The 25,574-nt window shown below is 38.6% G+C and overlaps 1 protein-coding gene across 5 annotated transcripts in view; it reads right to left on the bottom strand.

Annotated features, from left to right (window-relative positions):
* ITSN1 (intersectin 1) overlaps positions 1 to 25,574 on the bottom strand; it is a 220,595-nt gene that overhangs the window by 86,109 nt on the left and 108,912 nt on the right. For all 5 annotated transcript variants that reach the window (XM_086675891.1, XM_086675894.1, XM_086675893.1 and 2 more), the window contains exons 12-16: positions 20,799 to 21,061; positions 18,527 to 18,676; positions 17,771 to 17,911; positions 11,064 to 11,151; positions 10,786 to 10,925 (exon numbers count right to left, since the gene is read on the bottom strand). In XM_086675891.1, the coding sequence (XP_086532017.1) occupies positions 10,786 to 10,925; positions 11,064 to 11,151; positions 17,771 to 17,911; positions 18,527 to 18,676; positions 20,799 to 21,061 (782 nt within the window). The remainder of the gene's footprint in view (positions 1 to 10,785; positions 10,926 to 11,063; positions 11,152 to 17,770; positions 17,912 to 18,526; positions 18,677 to 20,798; positions 21,062 to 25,574) is intronic.

Genomic DNA, 25,574 nt, shown 5'->3' with positions numbered 1-25,574 from the left:
CAACTGCCCCAGGCTAACCCATCAGTCAGGTTGCAAATAAATGCAATAATGTGACTATCACCACCTCGGACCTGACCTCCTCATTTGACATCAGCCCCCAGGAACAACAGGGATTTCTTTAGCAGACTACTGAAAATACAATGCATTTTATGACACTTAAAGTACTCAAGTCAGAAGGTAAAACACCCAGAAGTGTGAAGAATAAAGAAATGCCTGTTGAGGGGGAACCCTCAATTCCATAGGAACCCAGTGGTCACTAATAGATTCTGTTACTGAGACTCTTCTTGCTTGTGTCAACAATAAATCAGATAAGTCAGTGCCCTGTAGGGCCAAGGGTGCATTTCCAGTTGACTTCTTGGTCTGGGTAAGTAGGGCTAGTCCCCCAAGGGGTGAGCCCCAGGGACTTTTTGGTGAGATACAAGAACTAACTAAGGTCTGCCTGGTCTTCTTCATCTTGGTCACTGGTTAAGTCCAAATGGGTAGGTTTCTTCCTGCCTTAAATTCCTACCTTTCGATTCATTCAGAGACTGATTGAAGGCAGAGCACTGTCTGTAGAAGATCAGTGTTTAAATGGACTTATTCCTAGAGAAAAGTCCTAAGGGTTAAGCTAAACTTTTCCTGCTAGCTAGACTGTCCTCAGAATAACGTTAGAACGCATGGACAAGTGTTTTACAAATCAAAAGTGACTTTGAGAGGTCCTAAAAGAGATCAGTGAGATACAAGAAAAAGTTTTTGCAGATCAGGAGGCTAGGGGGAGGCGGTTCTGAGGGGGTACAGTCCTGGGGCACTGGAAAGATGGGGATGAAGGAAGGGACTTCAGTGTGGAGTCCAGCAGATGCGACTGGGAATATCTAGGCAGGAGGTGACAGAAAGAAGCAACTTGGTGAGGCACAAACTGGTGAACCATATCCTCTATGGCAGCGGCCTTGGGCACGTGAGTTGGGTTTGATATTTTAGAGACAAATGGAAAAAACAGTCCACTTCCTACTGTTAGAGTAATCTGTATCCTTGGCTCAAGTTAGTATCTCTATGTGAAAAGGAAAACTGCAATGGCGTGATATTAAATCACTCTCTCAATGTCCTAAGAGAGGGACCCAAAAGTTAGGCCCTGTGCAGATAGCAACGGCCTACTATTCTATTATTAGCCCAATAGCTGAGACCCTTTAGAAGGAAGGGTAAAAAGTGACTGAAAAAAAATTGTTTTTATTTTAAAATGTCAAATTCAATTGTGTAACGTTCTTAAATAGGTTCAGAAAGAATAATTAATGGCAATAGACAATAATCAAAAAGTACTGAACTGGAGAAACAGAAACTTGGATTCTAATCCCAGGTCCCTGACATGGGCCAACAGCTGAATCAGAGTGGATGACCCTTAGGTATTCTTTTTGCTTTAAAAATCTGTTAAATTCTTAGACACTGTTGATCACATATAAAATTATTCCTTATCTATTTCAGTGTCCCTTATTTGGGGCTTTATTTTTACTACAGGAATAAACCAAAAAGGTGTAATTAGTAAGCAAAACAACTGAAATGAAATTAAATACAAAGGAATAGGGATGCCTGGGTGGCTCAGTTGGTTGAGCATCCAATTCTCAGTCATTACCGAGATGGGCTCAGGTCATTACCAGATACAAAGTAAAGATAGATGGAAGTAAAGTGGGCACAATAAAATAAAAACCAAGAGGAAATGAATTTAAAGAATCTACACAAAACAATTTTTGGATGTTTCAAATATACATGAAGGAAGGTATTTTAGAATTTTCAAAGCAAAGTTGTTTTTGAGTATAGCAGCATCGCAGGATGGGCTGAACCTATCTCTGAGCTGTATAAGTAAGTTGCAGGTTTCAAGGACCTCCAAGGAAAAAGAGCTTGCAGGAGCTGTACAATAGCAGATGTCAAATAAGATAACAAGGCTGTGGCATCTTGGGATCCAGATTTGAGGACTGCCAACAGTTTTCTATTGTCTCCTTCATCTTCTTCAAACACTGCTGTGTACACAACAGTAAGAAAATCAAGATGCTTCCAACAGGAAGGTATTCCGGGTCTTCCCCTCTTTCCTTGGACTTGGGAGATTAAGATGCCATGAACCAAGACGAAGCAGAAAATTCATGATTCCTAAGCGTGGTAACTTTTTTTTAATTTTAATTTTTTTAATGTTTATTTTTGAGAGAGAGAGAAAGACAGAGTACTAGCAGGGGAGGGGCAGAGAGAGAGGGAGACACAGAATCTGAAGCAGGCTCTAGGCTCTGAGCTGTCAGCATAGAGCCCGACGGCAGGGCTCGAACTCACAAACCGCCGAACTCACAAACCGTGAGATACTGCCCTGAGCTGAAGTCGGATGCTTAACTGACTGAGCCACCCAGGAACCCTGGCAACTTTTTTAAGTTGAACTTCTAGGAAGGGAATCTATAGGATGAAGGAATATGTATGGAAGAGGAGTTAATGACTTGCCTTTCTGTGCATGACAAGGGCCTTGTGGAGCAGAGTCCCTTCACCTGGGAGACAGAGGGTTGCACTGTTCTGTTATTCCCTTTCAATAGTTCTATTTAAGAAACTCAAGTGTAATCACAGTTATTGTACCACCTTTTCCTGGTGGTCAACCTCATCAAAGTGACCCTGCAAATCCCATTAACTGTCACAGTTACTTCTCTATATTATAACTAAGATTTAAAAAGAACAAATGAGGGATTACTGAAAATCAAAATTCATTCTCTCACTTGTGGCTCTTACTAAAATTATTTTTTCCTAAAATCAATAACCCTACAGTCACATTTTATTAGCTGGGTATTCATCTAGCAATATGGTATTGAGTATACAACTTTATTGATTTTTCTTCTGTAAGTCTATTCTGTAGGTATAGGGCATAGTAACTTGATATTATCTCCTAATATAGTATAATGGCTTTCTTAATAAAGAAGAAATAATTAAACATGCACTGAAGAAGTTGTAGCTATGTGTTACAAATATATAAGAAAAATAAAACTATGGGGGGGTTCCTGGGTGGCTCAGTCGGTTGAACAACCCGACACTTGATTTCAGCTCAGGTCATGATCTCATGGTTCGTGGGATCAAGCCCTGTGTCAGACTCTGTGCTGACAGTGCAGAGCCTGCTTGGGACGCTCTCTGCCTCTCCCCCACTCGTGCATGCACTCTCTCTCTCAGAAATAAATAAACATTTAAAAAAAAGAAAAAGAAAACTATAAGATACATAGTGTATATAAATTAAAATGGTAAGATTTTTATCACCAGTAACATCCACAGAATTCTCAGACGTAACAAAGTTTCTTCACCAGGGTTTATGAACAAGCTTTGGCTCTGGGAACACTATAAAACAGCATGCAAACTGGGCTATGGGCATTTTTCTTATAGAGAAAGCTCATAGCTTTCATTGATTCTGAAAGGGGTCTTTGATCAAACACAGATTATGAACCACAACAAGAAGATTATTGGCAAATAAAGATTCTGTTATGTATCAGCAAGGATAGATAGAAAATAAGCTTGCTTTTAACTTTCTTCAACTCAGGGGGAAAAAAATCACTTATTTCCCCTCAAGAATTAAGATATTTGTACCATAAAACATCTTTGGACATCCTATGGCATACAGCCAAAGTATTTCAAAAGCAATATGCTTGACAAATTGAATACTCAAGAAGATCCTGAGAAACACGGCTCCCTTTCAAGTCCACTAACGACAGTTGTTGTGTTATGAAAGGGGCACAGAATCACTTGCTTTAAAAACTGACTGTTTCTCCTTCATTTGTACTTACCGACACTCAAAAACAGGTGCATCACATGAAGTGGTATTAATTGAAATAGAGGCAAGTAGCCACCTGAACAACTTGTATGGGATTCCTTTTCATAAACATTACTTTACTTAAATGCTTGTGAAGAGACAGAAGAATTAAGCAGCAGTGGAGGCGTGAAAAGGCTAGCAGTTAATGGAAATTTACTGCTAATTTGGTCATTTAACTTTTCTGAAGGATTACTCTGCTTCTGGCTTTTTCCTCAGGCTGTCTCATGGCAAAGTGAGACGAAACAAACACACCTTAACTACTTGAAATTCATGAACTCAACATTTTAAATCCAAACAGAACTGTTTACGACGCGTCTCTTATGTTTAGAAAAATCTTCATTCTATTAATATGAAATTGACCTCACAGGAAATTGATCTAGATGCCAGCATCAAACATTTTCAGGCGTTTGTTTTGTCTGAACCTACAACATACGGAGTGTCAACAGTAGAAGTGCTTTCATATAAACAAATGTCACTTTATTGTAGCACACAGTATCAGAACTTTTAAAAAGCCTTCTGAGTTTTAAAATACAGTAACTTATGTTAATTACGTGGTTGTGAAACTGAAGGGCATTAAAGAAAGTAAATCAACAAGAAGAAAAGGAAAGAAAAGAAAAAGAAAAAAAGAAAAAGAAAGAAGAAGAAAAAGAAAAAAGAGGAAGAAAAAGAAAAAAAAGAAAGCCTATCAACAAACCCAGTTAGGACAGGGGAAATTGTACCTGTGTGGAGAAACCAGAAAAGTAAGTATTTCAAAATACAGACGCTGTACCCAAATCAAAGTACACTATTACTCCATTCATCACGAAATTATAAAACGTATTCACTCTTGATGCATTAAAATGGGAGGAATATTAAAAAGCACATCAGTCGGTTATTTAAATTCTCAGAAGGGCTATATTAATGTTTAAAGGCACATTTAAGTATTATTCTGAATCTGAGGTCACCGTTCAACCAAATAGGAATCTTGGTTCCTTGTGGCACAATTGGTAGTCAACCTATCATAAGTGCTACAGGAGAGCCAAAGAGCCAAAAGTGCACAGGGGCCGTGTGTGCGTGTCTGTGCGTGTGTGAAGGGGTGAGGAGACAGGTGGACAGAAGAGGGGAGAAGAGCTAGAAAATCCTGCCCTCTCTGTAGTTACAGCTAATTAAGGATCTTCACCCACGTCTTCCCTTTTGTTCTGAAAATCTAAGTTTTCCCCAAATGTCTCAGCTTAATTTAATAAAGCAATATCCCATTGTTTTAAATGCATGTTATTCTAGGGGCGCCTGGGTAGCTCAGTCGGTTGAGCGTCCAACTTCTATTTCGGCTCAGGTGGTGATCTTGAGCCCCTCACTGGGTTCCCTGCTGTCAGCTCCCTGCTTCAGAACCTCTGTCCCCACTCTCTCTCTGCCCCTCCCCTGCTTGTGCCTCTCTCTCTCTTTCTCAGAAAGAAAGAAAGAAAGAAAGAAAGAAAGAAAGAAAGAAAGAAATGTTATTCTAAAGAATAAAACGGTCAAAGACTGGCTAAACGAGATTTTTTTAAAAAAGATATGTTTTTCCCGAAGATTGAATTCTGCTTTTTTTCTCTTTCCCAAATCACCTTTTGTTAAATGTTTTTAAAATCGCAGAAGAAAAATCCACACTATAAAAACCTCAACCAACCAACCAACCAAACCTATGGGTACGGCATAGGATCTGGTATATACAATACCTGTTCACTATTTTGAGTCTTTGGCATGTTGTAATCATTTTTCCATATTCAAGGACTCTACATAAAGTTGCCAGAAACACAAGTACATTAGATGAGAGAGAGTTTTATTACTTCTGTGCAGAACAGGTCTTTTCAAAAGGATCATACAGGTAAAAATAATATTTAATCTTGAATAAGGTAAGGTAGTAAACTATGAAACAGCCAAACATTGTTCTACTAATATGAGAAGGCAATGTTGGTATTTTATTTGAATTTATATTCATTTCTCTTGCTGTCTCTGTATTTCCTCTTTCTCGATCTTTTTCTTTCCTTCACTGTTTCCCTTCATGTGCATTTTTTTCCTGACTTTTCATTCTGTTCTGCAGTTCGTTCTCCAGCTCTTGTCTTTTTTCCCCTGGCTGCTAAACATTTTGCCTTTCACCGCCTTCATAATGAATGAGCCTGCCATGAAAGCAAGTGTCTGAAACCAAGAGCATAAAAGCCTCAGTTAAGCCAAAAACCTTATTTACTATAAGTGGCATTCTCATTTCCACATCAATTCAGTTCTTAGGAACAACTTCTAGGACAGGTGTCATATGGGCAGAATTTATACCTTTAATGGCCTCTTGAGTAGTTTAAGAAGCCTGATTTCCCAAGTATATTAAAAAATATAATTCTGAATTCTGAATTAGTCCTAAATAATCAATTTTGCTAAGAAATAAAATGTCCACTTTTAGAATAGTATTACTGACTATAATACTGTCTCCCATATGATGGAAACAGGCACATAGACCCAAATCATGATTGAGTGTTGTCTTTCAACGTTGTTCAGCCAAGCGGCAAATTCAATGATCTAAAATACTTGTCATAAAGATAAGACTACACTACACAGTACCTTATCCAGCTTATAGTTCAGAGCTTCCACCGTCACACACAGTCTGTCAAGAGGAAAGATTCACCCATCCTCCACGATTTATAATAACTAATCACTAATTTTACAAAGAACGTTTAGCACTTCATGGTAGGCCGTGTCTTAGACACCGAGCACTCATCTACGCGGGGGAGACGCAAGCACAGAGATAGAGATGGTTCCTCACGATCAGTCTAAGGAGGAGGAGCATTGCCTGAGTAGGGCACAGAGACCTTTAGAAAAGAGTCTAAGTGGATGACGCAGCTCAGGAAAACTTCCAGGCACTGCAACACTGCCTCCTCCATTGCCACTGATGGGAAAAAGGAAATGCTCCAGTGGAAATGTCACTCACGTTAGGACTTGTCCAGCATACAGTGTCTAGACGGGAACCAACAAGGACTCGAACTTCTCAGCGTGAAACACAACGTCTAGCCTCTCTGAGTGTTGGATTCTCTTATTTGCCATACACTTGAAGCCTTGAAAGCTAAAGGCTATATACATTATGTTACTGCCCTGTCTCATAGTTATGACATGAAAATATGGAATACTGGGCTGTCAGCACCAAGGAAAACTGTTAGAGTAACTATTAACAATGCCAAGGGCAAGAGGAAGTCAAGTGCTTCTATCTGAAAAGTCCCTATCCGTAATGTTACTTGACCCTTGCTAGAACCAGAATTTTATACCTACGGGCAAGGCATTGTATATAAGAAAAACAATGATCAGAATGTCTCTATGTGCCCTTGAGGCACCTGGATTCTTCCAAATATGTTGAGACCTTTGACTTTCCAGTAAAATGAAGTAAAAAGAGAAAGTCACAGATAATAATTTTAAACTGATGTTTCAAGAACACAAATATGAGAGGCCTACTGATTTCTTAGCGTGAGAAAATAATTGTTGCATACGGAGTACATTTTAAAAGCAGAAAAGTATGGTAAAACAAATTTGATCCACTGAATTAAAATTACTTTAAGAAGTATTAATTCCCACTAGCAACATCAACTATTCATGATTGAATCACTGGTCAAGTATTTCATTTGATCATCAAAAAGCTAAAATTTACTCTCCATATAAAAGGCAGCATAAATATAAAGGCTGCCAATCAGGGGATTTCTAGCACAAAGAGTCATTATCTCAGTGTGCTATCATTTCTACCCACCCCCCACCCAGCTCTTTCCTTTGGCCTTAAAAAAGCAAAGTATATTTGCTATATTAAGATTCTTATGCTTCTTTTTTCAAGTAATTCTTGGTTTGGGGTGGTAAATTAGAAAAAGAAACACAGTTATGCCCTGGGATTATTTTTGCAACACATAAATATCACCTCTATTAGGTAAATGTCTATTAAAATATATGGAAAAATAACCCTTCCTGAAAGGAAAGAATGAGCCCTCAATTTCTATGAGATCAGGTAAGAAGACTCTGGAGACTTCCAGAGGGAAATGCTTCATATCCCTGAATCTGGAGCTGTTTAAAACACGACTGCAATTGTAAATATGCTTTATATTCTCAATACGTTGCTACCTATATGAAACATACACCTGTTAACCTGACTGCAAAAGTAATTCTTTTCCTCTTTAATGAATGACTTGAGAATTTCCATCACTAGTTAACAGGTCTTGGGTGAGGAAGCAGGAGTGTAATTCTTCCTGAGGTAAAGAGAAAGGAGAGACTCTTAAAAGAAGAATGCATCTGAACTAGCCACCTGGTAGAAAGGACAAAGTCAGATTGTATGTTTAAAAACAAAAAACAAAAAACAAAAAACAAAAAACAAAAAACAAAAAACAAAAGGAGAAAATGATAAAACATACTTACTCTCTAAACTCTTCTACATTCAAGAACCTAAATACATTTAAGACGTCCCGATCACTGTCTTTAACCCAGAATCTGGGCTAAAGCAGGGTGCTATGATTCCCTACTTGACCTTGTAACTATGGGACTAGACAGAACTTTGAGTGTGCACCAAAAGAAGCAGATGACTTATTACAAGTAGTTGTTTACCAAAGAAATATGGAAATTGGTTTTTGTTAAATAGAATCCTCATTCATGGAGCCAGCCATTGAATACAGGTTTAATGTTCTGTCTCCTAATTTTAAAATGCTGCATGCTGTGAGGGACCTCTCCAGTGTCACTATCCTAGCTGATAATGAGTGAATTACACTCTTCTCCTAGGGGAACAATCTACATGAATATGAAATAAAACTGCTAAGTCCTCATTTCTCTTCTACACTTTCCAGCTGGTTTCCTTTTGGGAGGAGGAGGTTTCAGATATAGCGAGTTCACACCAACTAGGTAAGGTGTGTGAAATGACTGGACAATCGCCAAGGTTTCACTCCCAGCAAGACCAAAGTAATTTTTGCATCATTAGTGTGAATGCTGTAAAGGCACCACCGTATTAAGAGAGGCACTGAGGAAACCCCAGGGGTCCGAATGCTGGCTCTCCTGGTCCATCTCATCATACAAGAGTTATAGTTACTAAAGAATACATGCTCTAAAGTCAGGGAAAAAATGCTTCATATTTTCCAATGTGACTACAACAAAGAAAAGTAGGCAGGAGATACTCAAGAGACGAAGTCTTAAATCTGCCTCTGGAGTTGTCTCAATCAAATTATAAACCCTTTGATTGTTCGATTTAACTGTTTCTGTTGTGGTTTCACCAGGCATGAGAGGAATACTAGAAATAATAACCGTAAGGCAATAAAACATATTTGTCGAGTTCTCCAAATCAGTTGTTAAATAAAACAGTAAAGCTATACTGGCCTGTAATTTTTTTACTCTCTACACTAAAGTTAATAATGGAAAACCAAAATAAAAATGAAGACAGAAAGAAATATTCTTATTTAAAAATGAATATATTTGGGAAAAGGAATAAAATGGGATAAAGGGCTAAAGTTAGACTTTGTATCAGCAACTCTAACAGTAAAGGCAGCATTAATCAAACACAGTAACAGGGACTCAGTGATGGCAACAGCAATTCAACGGCCAAAATGATCCATAAATAGACTCGGCATTTGGGAAAAAATCATCCACTGCAGGGTCATCCTCTAATACATGAACTTTGTTTTGGGAGTCCAATTTCTAGAGAAAGGAATCCTAAGATCAAGGCAGAAATCTGGACTACTGCCTGGGGTTCAGAAGATACCTGAACATTTAACAGTTTATATTCTAAGAGACTACTAAAAAGCACTGTAATCATATTCTTTTTGCTTGAAATAGTGACAAGTTACAGTGAGAGTTAATGTGAGCATTTTTATTGGGCTTATTCTAGAGAGGGAGAACTTACAGCTCTACTCCCAGTACTTATATATCACATACAGTGATATACGTACAAGTATGGAACATACATATAGACCCCCACACACAAGTACATATTCTGTGTAAGAATCAAAGCAAAGAAAAACACTTAGTTGGTTGAGAAAAGTTCATTACCTATTACTCTGGGGAGGCGGGGGTGAGGGGGAGACGCAAATACCTCAGACTCAGATGTCTGAACAATATGGCTTAGAATCTCATTCCAAAGGCCAACTAAAATCTTAAATAGTCTTCCTGGGTTTTTTCCCTCTTTTTAATAATAAAGGAGTTTTACTTTTTCCTAGTGCCAAAAGCAAAATCAGAATTAAGTATAAAGGATTTTGAGATGGGAAATGAAAATGAAAAGTATGGTCCATTTATTATGAGAATATAATTGACTAAAAATTCCAGTATTTACTTAAATCTACAGTATATGCTCATTGTTGGTAGGAAATTAACTGCCTTGCACTCTGGTTTTCTTGTAACAGTCTTAAGATGATAAAACTGAAGTTAAATCAAAGGCACCAATCACAAGGAGGCTGTCATAACCACTTTTACATTCCTTAAGCGCTTTGGCATTTTCCTAAATTCTATGATGCAAACGTGACAAAACCATCTACCACTTCTGCCACAGGGGCAAAAGCCATTACTCCATTAAATAATAACACTTTAAAATGTGAAGTAACAAAATAAAGACTCCCATTCAAGGACAATCTTGAAGGTAAGAAGTGGCAGAACAATTCGTAGTTTTCAAAGGGAAAACAATCCCTTTCTAGTCGTCTTCAAAGAACAAAAGACAGACTCTTTTGGAGCCTAGCTTCTGGACTCCGACTTGATGTAGTGTGCAACAGACAAAAGGATGGAGATGTATAAAAATGTAATTCAGGTTGAAGACAGGTGTCATGTGGCGGCCCCTCCCTCAGCTTTCATTTAACAAACACCAAATTCATCTTTATATGTTAAAGAGACAAGTGCAATTCAGATTGCAGGGTAAGTATGAAGGCTTTCAGGAAGGCGGACAAACCAGCATAAGTTTTTCTACCTGGGACTAAATATCAACTAATCATCTGGCCAGTTAGAAAAATTAAAGGGTAGGACGTAGACGTAGGAACACAATGGATAGTTACCTTCAGCTGATTATTGAAAATATCAATCTCCTGTAGTTTCGACCTGGTTTCTTTCTCAACTTCATCCAGTTGGTCTCGGAGCTGCTGACGAGCCACTTCTTTTGCTTCTAACGCTCTTTTGAGTGTCAGAAGTGAATCTCCTATTTTAGAAAAACATGGCAAGGTAAGAAAAGCAAACTGGCAGTGAGGAAAACGCCTTTTAAATGGTCTCATTACACTGGAGGAAATTCTTACCATTAGGAAAGGATAAAGGCCAATTTGAAAAAGAAAACACCTACTGTGTAAACTGTTTTGCTGAACTTGTTTTAATTGGTCATTGAGTATCTGTTTCTCTGGAATAAGTCTTCCAAGCATTTGCTGAGCCTCCTAGGAGAGAAGGAGGAAAACAACAATGAAATGACAAGGAAACCTACGAAACCTATGTTCTGGCCAAGCAGACAGAACTCTGTTTTCTCATCCCTCAAAGATTCATCTAATCTCATCCCCAAATCCTGTATGTTGAAACTGCATCTAATCAGTCAGGGCAGCGCCTGCTTTCTTGCCAAGCAATTAACTATTTGCCAAATGCTTTTCACTGAAATAAAGCTAAGACAGTTATGGCTCTCTTGACATTTCTTAAATTTTTGTTGACTTACTGTCTATTTATAAGCTTGAAAAAAAGTACTCTAAGTACAACTCAGCAGAGAAAACTGAAAGGAATGATCTCTCCCTTGCACTGGGATCAAATGTAAATACAGGGACCTTGTTTGTAAACTGACTCAGTGGTTTGAACAGGAACGACTCTATTCTGAACTTGGATATTTCACAGGGCTGAAGTGAGGTTTACCATACACCTGAAGATGGAAACAGACATCAAAATGAGATTCCTAACAACAGAATCTTGGCTGCCATATATGTTTTCCAACCACTGAGGATGGACCTACAATTTTAAACAGGTACACAAAAGTCTTGAACCAACTATTTTTTAACTGATATAAGAAAAAAGCTAACCCACTCAAAGGCTATTTGAGTATTTGTGGATGACCCATTAGGCAATGGAGTTGCTTTTCTTTTTTTTTTTTTTCAACGTTTATTTATTTTTGGGACAGAGAGAGACAGAGCATGAACAGGCAAGGGGCAGAGAGAGAGGGAGACACAGAATCGGAAACAGGCTCCAGGCTCCGAGCCATCAGCCCAGAGCCCGACGCGGGGCTCGAACTCACGGACCGCGAGATCGTGACCTGGCTGAAGTCGGACGCTTAACCGACTGCGCCACCCAGGCGCCCCTGGAGTTGCTTTTCAACTGAAATTATCCTATGTCGTTTCTACACATTTCAGTAAGTAACAGCCTTTCCAGCACAGAATAACAAATAGTTGATGTTCATTTTTACCTTGAGCACTGGGTGTTGTAAGAGATGAATCACTAAATTCTACATCTGAAACTAACATTACACTATATGTTAACTAACTGGAATTTAAATAAAAACTTGAAAATAAAATCTCTTTGCATTGAATTTTGGTATCAAAAAATAAAAATGCCTTAATTGAAAATCTTCATCACAGGCTAAGGAACAGTCTTTTTGGAACAACCGTCCTTAGATACAGACTGGCTTATATACAATAAATTTCTGTGTGCGCCAAGTCTGAATCGTAGAGAGATTTAGCTCAACAGAGAGGATCTGGAAGCATCTTCTCATATGAATAATCCATATCCCTTTCCCCAAATCTGGACAAAAAAGAATATACAATTCAGACTGTTTCCCCAGAAAGGGCCAGCCAACTGAGCTTCTCCTATTCTCCTCCCTCAACTGAGGAAAGGCCCTTTACTTCACCCAATCCCAAAGTTTCTTTCCTGAACCAAGATAAACAATGATGCATCAAGATAAAGCCTAGCTCGGATCAGAGGCTATTTTACTTATATCAACATCACTTTTAAATGCCAACCTAAGTTTCTGAAATAAGTCAAACTAATATGAAAGGCCACCTGACTCAGCTACATAGCAAATATTTGCTAATTTCCGGTAAGGAAAGGGAACCAACATCTCATAACCTGTGATATACATGGCCTACTTCAAACCATGTGTTATCTTCCACTTCACTACTTTTTCAGGAACCCTGATTTGTATTTTATTATCAATAAGTGAACATACTAAGTATCAAACTTCAATAATAAAAATGTGTTTGGTCACAGAGCATTCGGTGAGATAATAAACACATGGCCTTCACTCCTAAATTTTCCAAAAGAATATTTTATGAAACTTCTCACAGTTAATGAAAGACATATATAAAAAAAAGTTACCATACAGAAGTATATACTTTTAAAAGGTACATGCATTTTTTAATATGTTCAAACAACTTCTAGCAGTGAACATCTGATACTATTTACATTGTATGTCATATCCTAATATCTCAAATCGATTAGGACTTCATAGTACATGAAAAAATAACTGACAGAACTGGGAAGAAAATGGAAAAATTTATAATGCTAGAGCTTTCAACACCCTTCTTGCAACCGCTGGAAGACGTCACAAAATCAGTAAGGACAGAGAAAACACAAAAAACACCATGAATCAATTTGCTCTGATTGACGTTTATGGGACACTCCACCCAACTACAACAGAGTGCACATTCTTTACAAGTGCACATAAAATAATCACCAACATAGATCATATGCTGAGTCATAAAATAAGTCACAGTAAACTCAAAAAGATTAATAAGAATTGAAATTATACATGCTATGCTCACAGTTTATAATATAAATAAATCAGAAATCAGTACAATATATGGGAAACAATCCAAATATCTGGAAACTAAACAGCATAATCCTAAATAAAGAAGAAATTACCAAGGAAATAAAAAGGCTTTTGAATTGAATGAATATGAAAACACATTAAAAATTTGTGAAATATGGCTATGATAATGCTTAGAAGGAAATTTATACCTTAAAATGTTTATATCAAAAATGAAAAAAGGTTCAAGTTCAGTAATCTAAGCTTCCTTTTTATGAAGCTAGAAAAAAGGAAATTATAGCCAAAATAAGTAGGTGGAAGGAAATAATAAAGAGTATAAGTAAATGAAACAGAAAACAGATAAACCATAAAGAAAAATCAATACAACCAAAAGCTTATTTCAAAAAAAATCAATGAAACCAATAAACTTCTAGTTAGATTGATGGAGAAGAGGAGGATGAGAACGGAAAGAAAGGGAAAAAGGAAAAATCGGAAGGGGTAGAGAAGATACAAATTCCCATGATCAGGAATGAAAAAAGTGACATCACTATAGATACTACAGACTTGCAAAGAATAAGAAAATATTATAAAACAACTTTATACAAATGAATTTGACAACTTGGATGAAACGAAAAAAATCACTGAAAGATACAAATCATTAGACTCAAGATGAAACAGAAAATGTAAATACCCCTATATTTATTAAATACATTTTTGCAATTAAAAGTCCTACCACAAGGGGCGCCTGGGTGGCTCAGTCAGTTGAGTGTTCAACTCATGATTTTGGCTCAGGTCATGATCCCAGGGTCCTGGGATAGAGTCCCAAGTTGGGTTCTTTGCTGAGTGTGGAGCCTGCCTGAGATTCTCTCTCTCCCTCTGCCCCCTCCCCAGCTCTCTCTTTCTAAAATAAAAGTCAAAAAAAAAAAAAAAAGAAAGAAAGAAAGAAAAAGACTCCAGGCCCAGATGATTTATTTCACTGATGAATGAAAAACTTAAAGAAAAGACACCATTTCAATACAAACTTTTTTAGAAAATAGAGGAAAGAATACTCTCCAACTATTTTCTCATTTATTACCCTGATAACAAAACTAGGTAAGGATATTACAAGAAAACTATAAACCAATATCTTTCATGAACTTAAGTGAAAGATAGTAATAGCAAATTGAATCAAGTTAAATATTTTTTTAAATGACAATACACCATGACCAAATATGGTTTTATCTCAGGAATAGAAGGTTGGTTTAACATTCAAATTTTAATCAACATAAATCACCATATGAACAAAATAAAGGAGAAAAAACATGTGAACATCTCAGTAGATGCAGAAAAAAAAAGTTATGAGCCAATTCAACACCCATTCATGACTAAAACTCTCAGCAAAAAAGGAACAGGAAGGAAGTCCCTCAACTTGATAAAGGGAATCTAACAAAAACACCTATAGTTAACATCATACTTAATAGTCAGAAATTGAATGCTTTCCCCTTAAGATGGAGACTCTCACCACTTCTATTTAACATAGTACTAGAGGCTGTGATCAGTGCAATTAAGATGAAGAAATGAAAAGTACATAGGTTAGAAAGGAAGCAATAAAGCTGTCTCTATTCACAGACCATATATTTTATACATAGGAACTCTAAGGAAGCCGAAAATGAGTTAAGCAATATTGTAGATATAAGGTTGACACGTAAAAATTCTGTCTCTATATACTGGCATCAATTGGAAACTGAAGTAAAAATATGCAATATACAATAGAGTCAAAAAACCACAAAACAGGGATAAACTTTGTGAAATATACACAAAACGTATACATTGAAAACTATAATATAACCTGAATAAAATCGAGAAATATAGCATAAGACTCAATATTATTAAGATGTCAATTCTTCCCAAAGTGATCTATAAATTCAATGAAACACCAATCAAAATTCTAAGTATCTTTTGTAAAAACTGACAAGCAAATTCTAACACGTGGAAATGTAAAGGATGAAAATAGCCAAAATAATTTGAAAAAAGAATACTACTGAAGATTTCACATTAATTGATTTTCAACAACCAAGGTAATTCAATAAGGGAAAAGGACAGTGTTTTCTATAAATGTTGCTACAACAATTGGGTATTGGTATGGAAAAAAAAAAGATGAACCTCACCCCTTACTTTACACTTTCATAAAAATCAATGTGAAATGGATTACAGATTTAAACATAAAAGAGAAAACTGTAAAAATCCTGGAAGAAAACGTTAAGAGAAAATGTCTGCAACCTTGGGATGGCCAAAGATTTCTTAGAACACAAAAAAACGTAAACCATAAAAGAAAAAATTAATAAACTGAACTTCCCGACAACTTAAAACTTCTCAAAAAACACCATGACAAAAATGGAAGCTGTAAGGGAAGGTAAAAATATATGACAAAGGACTTGATACAAAAATATATAAAGAACTCTTTACAGTTCCACAGTAAGGTAAATAACCCAACAAAAAATGGGCAAAAGATCTGTTCACAAAAGACACACACAAGAAGATACATACCAATACAGTGAGTATGAAGTGAGGCCCAACACCACTAGCTTTCAGGGATATGCAAATTAAAGCCACATGAGATACTGTGACACATCCGTCAGAAATATTCATTACAAATAATGACAAAGCAAGTGTTGGCCAGGATGAGAAACTACTGAAGCACTCACACATGTAAAGTGTAAAATGTAGAAAGAAAATAAAATGGTACAACCACCCTGGAAACAGTCTGACGGTCTCCCGTAGGGTTAGCCTATATTTATAGGACACGGTAATTCCATTCCTAAAAGTTAATACACAAATAAGAGAAATAAAACATATTTCCACATCAAGACTTGCAAATAAATACCCATTGCAGTTTTATGCATAAAAGTTCCAAACTGGAAAGAACCCAAATGTCAATCAACAGGAAATACTACTTAGGGATGAAAACGAACAACCTACTGATCTGCTCACAAGTATGGATAAATCTCAAATCATCAGGCTGAGGAAAGTCACAAACCTCAAAAATGATCATCTTTCATGATGACAAGCAGAACAGCATCTACATGAATTTGACATCCCCTGCCCCCAGTTCAACAAGTGAAACCAAACCAGGTGATATTATGCAACTTGGTGGTCAACTCTGGATACCTAATAAACGGAAGCAGAACTGCTGATAGCATTCCATTATGTCCCCAACTATTCGGTATAATTCTCTCTCATACTCCTGTTAAAATACTGAGCCGCACTCCCTTATTGTGATGATCACGGTAAAGTCAAAGTCTCATGAGTGAACTACATGTCCCAGGTGATCCAGTCCCTGCCTGCTCCAACCACAGCGGCCTCCTTGCTGTAAGCACATCCCAAACACGGGCTATAGCCTCACAGCTCTCACACTGCTGTCTCCGTACCTACAGCTCGTTCTGCCAGAAAGCCACACAGCTTAACCGCTTCTCTCTTTTAAGTCTTTGCTCAAATGGACCCTTACAGGGAAGCCTGTCCTGACCACCTAATTTAAAAAACTGCCCTTGCAGGCGCCTGGCTGGCTCAGTTGGTGAAATGTATGACTCTTGATCCTGGGGTTTTGAGTTCAAGCCCCACCTCGGGTGTAGCGATTACTTGAAATAATATAAAATAAAATAATTTTTGTTGTATTGTATTATTGTATTTTTATTGAGAGAGTGTGAGTGGGGGAGAGGGGTGGAGGGGGGGAAGGAGAGAGGGAGAGAGAGAAAGAGAAAGAGAATCTTAAGCAGGTTCCATGCTTAGTAAAGAGCCTGATGAGGGCTTGATCCCACAACCTTGGGATCATGACCTGAGCCAAAATCAAGAGTCGGACACTCAAACCAACTAAGCCAATCCAGGTACCCCAAAAATAAAATCTTACAAAAAAAATAATAAATAACTGCCCTCCTTCTCTCCAGGACTCTGTTTCCTACTCACTCTCATACTCTAAGAGTACACACTTGACTTCTTTTGTCGGTGTCCTGCCCTGCAGATAGAAGGTAAGCTCCGTGAAGGGGGGGCTCTCATCTCCGCTCACTGCTGGACCCTCAGCGCCTCTGAGAGCGTCTGGCCTGGCACGCAGCAATGCTCAGCAAGCATGTTGAGTTTGTTTCCTTGACAGACTCCTTTTCAGACCAGGGCTTTGTCAACTTCGTATTTGCTTCCCAGAGCCCAGTACCTCATGGAGGCTGGGTGCTTGTAGGAATAAATGAGTGAAATGAATCAGAGGAAAAGCAGGGAAAGCCAAAAAGCTGTTAAGGGATGTGTTTTCTCACCTGTAACTGTTGCTGTAGATGGGTGATTTCTGCAATCCTCAACTCTCTGGATTTGTTCGTACTCTCAATTTCTTGCCTTTGGGTGGTCAATCGACATCTGATATCTTGAAGTTTTCCTTCTAGTTGATGCTTTTTATCATTCTTTAACACATGAAAAATTATTATTATTACCATTTTTAATGGTTCAGTGTTACTGTACAGCTGACCCTTGAACAACACGAGGGTGAACTCCAGGGGTCCACATACACACGGATTTTTTTCGATAAATAACAGTACAGTACTGGGGCACCTGGGTGGCTCAGTCGGTTAAGCATCCTACTCTTGGTTTGGGCTCAGGTCATGATCTCATGGTTTCATGAGTTTGACCCCCACATCGGGCTCCAAGTTGACAGTGCAGAGCCTGCTTGGGATTCTCTATCTCCCGCTCTCTCTGTCCTTCCCTCACTGCGCTGTCTCTCTCAAAATAAATAAAGTTAAAAAAAATGTTTTTAAATAACAGTACAGTACTGTAAATGCATTTTCTCCTCTTTATGATTTTCTCAACATTTTCTTTCCTCTAGCTTACTTTATTAAAAGAATGCAGTATATGATAAATATAACATATGAAATATGTGTTAATCAACTATTTGTGTTATCAGTAAGGCTTCCAGTCAACAGTAGGCTACTAGTAGTTATGTGTTAGGGGAGTCAGGAGTTACAGAGTTCTGACTGCGCAGGGTCAACTGTATTCCCAAAGCATAATCAAACTTCACTCACTAGAGCTTCTAATTCAAATTCCAGAGTCTTTTTCTTTGCTTTCAGTACAACTATGTCTTCTTGTTCTTTGTTTCTTTGATTGAGTAGTTCTTGTCTTCGATTCCGTTCCCATTCAAGTTGTCGTTGCCTTTCAAGTTCTCGTTTTGCAGCCTGTGACATTTACAAACAGACAGCTTATTAATTTTTTAGTTCTTACATTATACAATGTCTCTTAATAAACATAACATCTAGGAAGTCTTTTCTTTCAGGGATAAAATGTTACACACTGCAAGAAATTCTATTACAAAATAGCAACACAAAATTTATACAAATGTAGTATTCCTTCTATGGAAAAAAAGAAACGAATATTTAGAAAGGCTATTAGATAAGATGAGGACAGGATTCATGTCATCGTTGCAATTTGACTGTTTGTGCCTTCAAGAGTGCTTGAAGTGATAAAAAAAAAATAACCTTTCTTCCTTATTTACTGACTCATGGAGGGTAAGGAAAAATCTAGTAAAATCTAGTAAAATCAAAATCCAAACCCCTAGAACAAAAAGAAAAAACAAGAAATATCCCCCCAAAACAAAACTTTCTTCTACCCAAAAAGAAATTATTTACCTCAAGTCTTAAAATTTGTTGCCCTCCAGCCCCCTAATCATTCATCTTCTTTTACCACAGAAGCTTCTGTAATTTCTGTGGCAACGTCAGCGCTCCTCAGAGCTGACTCTGATGGCTGCTGGGTAAAGAGCACCTGGCACTCTTTACTGTAATTGCTACTTACTCCAACTACCCTTTTACAGGCCAGAGGACAGGTGGAATACTATCCGTCAGTATATCTCTAGGGACTATCAATGCCTGGTACCTGGTAAATGCCTATTAAATAGTTCTTAATAAATACTCTAAAGTGTCTTGGGAAAAAAAAAAAAAAAAAAAAACAACACGGAGGAAAGGAAGGCATTGAGTCCTTTGGCTGTCCATTCTGGAAATTAAAACCCTGTTGGTATCTGTGTGTCTCTGCCTGAACAGAGGCTTACTGCCCTAAATTTTCTGAAGCAATAAAAGGAGATGAAACCAAAGTATTGTGTTTTGTGTTTTTATAAAGGAAAATCTCCCATCTATAAAATAGATTTCATTCACACAAAAGAATCATGGCATTGCCTCAGTAGCAATGTGCTTAACTGGAAATTCGGACAAAAGGCTGGCTTAGCCCTTATCCAGTATGGCACCAAATTGATGAGGCCTTTCATCCAATATATTGAAGATTTCCCACACACGTTTTTTTTAAAGTGGAAAAAAAAGGGCACAGACAATATAATTAGTATGAGATCATTACAGGGCTTTAAAAAAAAATTGCACTAAATCCCCAACCTCTCCAACCATATATAACCTTTTATATTGCTACATACATTTTTAAATGCAGAGAAGAAAGTCTGAAAAATTCTCAACAAATATCAGTGGTTTTTGTTAAGAGACTGAATTATCAAAAGCTTGAGTGTAAATATTTATATATATATATGTGTATATATACATATAGTTATAAATATATGTATATATTTTAGTTTTTATTTATTTTGAGAGCGCGCAAATGTAAATGGGGGAGGGGGAGGGAGGGAGGGAGAGAGACAGAGAGAGGGAACCCCAAGCAGGCTCCGTACTGTCAGCACAGCACCCGAAGGGGGGGCTCAATCTCATGAACCACGAGACGGTGACCGGAACTGAAAGCAAGAGTCGGGCGCTTAACCGACTGAGCCACCCAGGCGCCCCTTGAGTGTGAATGTTCTTAGCAGCATTATTCATAATAGTCAAAAAAGTTGAAAACAACTCAAACGTCCATCAACTCATGAATGGATAAATATAATGTGGTACATCCGTGTACTGGAGTATTATCCGGTCATAAAAAGGAATAAAGTATTGATTCACGCTACAACTTGGGACTTGAAAACAAGCTAAGTGGAAGCCAGACACAGAAGGGCACATGGTATATGATCCCACTTGTGAAATGTCCACAACAGGCCAACCTGTGGACACAGAAAACAAATAAATGAGTGGCTGTTAAGGGCAGGGAGAGGCGGATGGGAAGTAACTGCTTAATGGGGAAGAGAGCTCTTCTTGGGGTGAGGAACGTGCTCTGGAATCAGACAGAGGTCAGGGTCACATAGCTTGGTGAACATACTAAACGTTCGCAACTGTAAAAGGAAGGAGACTGTGTTAACCTGCCACCTGACCAATTAAGAGAGAAGGGGAGCAAGCCACACGCGCTGACTGTGGGGGTGGCTCCGTGGCTGCTTACCTCCCGCCTCTCGATTTCCTTCCTCCTCTCCTCCTCTCTCTGCCGTTCTAGTTCCCGCTGCTTTTCCAGTTGCTTCTCCAGCTCCAGTTGTCTCTTGCGCTCCTGCTCCTGGCGCTCCCGCTCTTTCCTCTCCTGCTCCGCGCGCTCGAGCTGGGCCAGGCGCTCCTGCTCTTTGCGCTGCTGTTCCAGGAGAGCCTGCCTCCGCTTCTCCAGTTCCAGGTTGCCACGCTCAAAATTCTCACGCTTCTTATCCTCAAATGTTACTTTAAAACGAGAAGCAGAGAAACTATGAAAAGTCATGATTTTCAACACTATTTTCAAAGGAAACGTTCGGTGGCACATTTGAAATCTGTAGTGTAAATGCAAACCAGAACTCCCCAAGTTTCCTTCCTGCCCGTGCCCTTCCTGCCTGTGACCACGAGGACACTAAATACCTTTTAGAACCAAGAACTTGATTCAGTAAAGTAAACTGCAGGATACAAAAGCAATATACAGAAATTAGTTGCATTTCTATACAGTACTAATAATTAGCCAGTAGAAGGAGAAATTAAGAAAACAATCCCATTCATGATGGCATCAAAAAGAATACCTAGGAATAAATTAAAAAAATTTTTTTTAATTTAATGTTTATTTATTTTGAGATAGAGAGAGAGAGAGAGAGAGAGCACAAGAAGGGGAGGGGCAGAGAGAGAGGGAGACACAGAATCGGAAGCAGGCTCCAGGCTCTGAGCTGTCAGCACAGAGCCATACGTGGGGCTAGAACTCACAAGTGTGAGATCATGACCTGAGCCGAAGTCATGATGGACGCTCAACCAACTGAGCCACCCAGGCGCCCCTTTTAAAAAAAAAATTTTTTGGGGGGGGCGCCTGGGTGGCTCAGTCGGTTAAGCGTCCGACTTCAGCTCAGGTCACAATCTCACAGTTCGTGGGTTTGAGCCCCGCATCGGGCTCTGTGCTGACAGCTCAGAGCCTGGAGCCTGCTTCGGATTCTGTGTCTCCCTCTCTCTCTGCCCCTCCCCCACTCACTCTCTGTCTCTGTCTCTGTCTCTCTCCCCCCCCTCAAAAATTGAATAAAACATTAAAAAAAATTAAAAAAACATTTTTTTTTTAAATTTAATGTTTCTTTATTTTGAGAGAGAGAGAGAGACTCAGTCCTAGGAACAAATTTAACCAAGAAGGTGAAAGACTCGTACACTGAAAACTATAAGACACTGATGCAAGAAACAAAAGACATAATTCAGTGGAAAAGTATTCCATGATCAGAATTGGATTGGAAAAATTAATATTGTTAAAATGTCCATATTACACAAAGCAACCTTCAAATTCAATGCAGTTCCTATCAAAATTCCAATAGCATTTTTCACAGAACTAGAATAATTCTAAAATTTATATGGAACCACAAAAGACCCTGAATAGCCAAAGCAGACTTGAGAGAAAGAAGCACAAAGCTGGAGGTATCGTGCTCCCTGATTTCAAACTATACTACAAGGCTATAGTAATCAAAGCAGTATTATTGGCATAAAAACAGGCACAGATGAATGGAACAGAATAGAGCCCAGGAACAAACCCACACTTATATGGTCAACTCATTTACAACAAATAAAACAAAAATACACAATGGAGAAAGAAAAGTCTCCTCAATAAATGGTGCTAGAAAACTGCACATGCAAAAGAATGAAACTGGACCACTCTTGCAGGGAACAAGCTTAGGAATTCCCTGAGCCTGCACTGATGGCTTAACAAGGCATAAAGAATTAGAAAGCCATAGGATGAACACACCCAAGTTTGGGTAAACAAGAGTAGGTAAATAAGATTAGGTAAAGGGGGCAAAGGTCCCCAGTAAAGGGCAAAGGTATAGGACAATAGCAGAAAGCTGCTTTCACAAGAAGGAAGGACCAATTAGGTAAACAGGTAAATAGAGCTATAGACCACAGCAGGGCCAGTTGCCCAGAGTGGAGCTAATTAGCAAAAGAAAGATGTCTTGTTGACCCTGAGGTAGCATGCTCTGTCTTTCTTGTCACCTTGGCTAGTTTAGGTAAACAGAGGTGGGGCCTCATGTTTGCTATAAACAACTTTCCACCCTGCACCAGAATCTTGTCTTGTATTGACCCAAACCCCTAACACCGCATATCTCCAAAACCCCCTCTTCCCCATGCCCATGAGCCCATGAGTTAAAGTTCACGGTTTCACTGACAGTCTGTCCATGCCCATCACACTTGTAAGCATTCTGATCCTAATAAAAAAGGGAGCAAGGACCCTTACTCAGGGCTCTTGTCTCCTCCTGGGTATTAGCCTCTCTCACATTTTCAACCCTGAGTCCCGCTCTCTTGCTGGACAAGAGAGAACTCCAGACCTAGAGTCTACAACACACTCTCTTCTTACACCATATGTAAAAATTAGCTCAAAACAGATTAAAGACTTGAATGCAGGCCTAAAACCATGAAACTCCTATCAGAAACATCACTGACTAGGCTCACTGACATGACTCATGGAACACTGCTTTCTGGAACTGATTCCAAAGGCAAGAATAATGAAAGAAAAAACAAACAAATGGGATTATATCAAACTACAAAGCTTCTGCACAGTGAAGGAGACTATCAACAAAATAAAAAGACAACCTTTGCAATGAGAGAAGATATTTGCAAATCACGTATCCGATAATGGGCTAGTATCTAAAATATATAAAAAACTCATATAACGCAACATAAAACAATCTGATTAAAAAATAGAGCAGAAGATCTGAGTAGACATTTTTGCAAAGAAGCTGTACAGATGGTCAACAGGCACATGAGGAGATGCTCATCATCATTAATCATCACAGAAATGTGAATCAAAACCACATGAGATGTCATCTCACACCTGTCAAAATGACTATTATCAAAAAGACAAGGAATAACAAGTGTTGGAGAGATTGTGGAGAATAGGGAACCCTCACACACTGTCGGGAGGAATGTCAATTGGTGTAGCCACTACAGAAGAACAGTATAGAGGTCCCTCAAAAACATAACAAAACAAAATAAAACAAAACTGCCAGATGACCCACCAATTCCACTTCTGGACATTTACCCAAGAAAACAAAATTTTTCAAAAAGATATCTGTACCCCCATGTTCATTACAGCATTGTTTACAATAGCCAAGACATGCAAACAACCTAAGTGTCTCTCGGTGGATGACTGGATAAAGAAAATGCATTATTATTGAGCCATAAAAAAGAAGGAAATCATTTGCAACAACACGGATGGACCTTGCGGGTATTATGCTAAGTAAAACAAGTCAAACAGACATATATCATCTGATTTCACTTATATATGGAATAAAAACAAAACAAAACTCACAGATATAGAAAGAGAATGGGGGGTTACCAAAGAGAAAGGGAGTTTGGGGGTGGGAGAAAAGAGTGAAGGGGGTCAACTGTATGGTGATGGATGGTAACTGGACCTACCATAGTGATCACTTTGTAGTGTATGCAAACACTGAATTATGCTGTACACCTGAAACTAATACAGTACTATATACCAATTTTATCTCAATTAAGAAAAAATCCTAAGTTCTTTGCTAACATACTCTCCCCTCCATGACAAATACCACGTCATGGCATTCAAAACACTGAACACCACCTGTAGAATAATCTTTCTAAAGCTGCAATTCTGTATCACCACCAACCTCCTTTCCTTCCCTGTTTATGCTTTCCTTCTCCATCACCTTGATTGAGCAATTGACCCCCTGACTTTCCTGTACCATGAATCTTTCCCTCCCTACCTCTCTCTCCTCAGCTTGTAACTGTGCTTGTGTGTCTTCTGTTCTAACAAGACGATTTCTGAAGGCAGAGGTAGGTAGGTGAGTATTCTACATTTCATAATGAAGAACAAGATGTACCCTAATCACTATGCAGATCACATTCAGCCAATGATTTTTTTCTAATCCATCATTCAGTCTCCTTCTTTGAGAACACCAATTAGGAATTTTAGCCTTATTTCCCAGGCCAATCATTTTTTTCTCTAATCCTTGCTATCATTCTGTTTATAACCATTTCCTTTTCCTTTAAAAATAAATTCCCAATGTCCCTTCATGTTTTCATGCCCCTTCCTATGTCTTCAGCAGTGTCCATTCAATTTTGTGTTTGCCTCACATGCTCCTCCTTGGAACCGACCCCAGACCAGAGAAGCTCTCAAGGCCTGCCTGTGTAGCACGCCATTCCCATTGTGCCCTATTTTCAGAACTGTCACTTGATACTTGGTCTTGAGATCTGTAACTGTGGGCACCCTTCCTTGGCTTCTTCCCACATTCCTGTTTGGCCTTTGCTGCTTTAGACAGACATTCCTCAGACATTACAGTTGTGGATTAGAGACCAAACACGGTTAAGTGTGTTTTGGTTTTCTTGTCCTTCTTGCTCTTTTACTGACTGCGGAGGAGGTATATCCGTTTTACTTTGCTACCTTAAAATTGAAAGTCCGCTCAATCACAGAAAGGAAGGAAGTAATAATGATACATGCTACAACATGCATGAATCAAAACTATCTTGATAAGTGAAAGGCCACTCCCTGTACAAGACCATTTATATGAAATGTCCCAGACAGGTAAATCCCAAGAGGCAGAAAGCAGACTGCTGACTGCCAGGGCTGGGAGAGGGGGGGAATCAGGAGTCACTGCGTATGGAGTTTTCTTTTGGGGTGATGAAAACATCTCAGCACTAGACAGAGCTGATGGCTGCACAACACTGTCAGTATACTGAACAACACTGTCATGGACTGAATAACCTGCAGACTTCCTGTGCT

This window comes from Puma concolor, chromosome C2 (genome assembly GCF_028749965.1).
Source record: "Puma concolor isolate L17-30 chromosome C2, mPumCon1.1.hap2, whole genome shotgun sequence".
NCBI classification, from domain to species: domain Eukaryota; kingdom Metazoa; phylum Chordata; class Mammalia; order Carnivora; family Felidae; genus Puma; species Puma concolor.
Note: the sequence above shows the minus strand (reverse complement) of the source record. Positions and strands in the feature narration are given on the sequence as shown.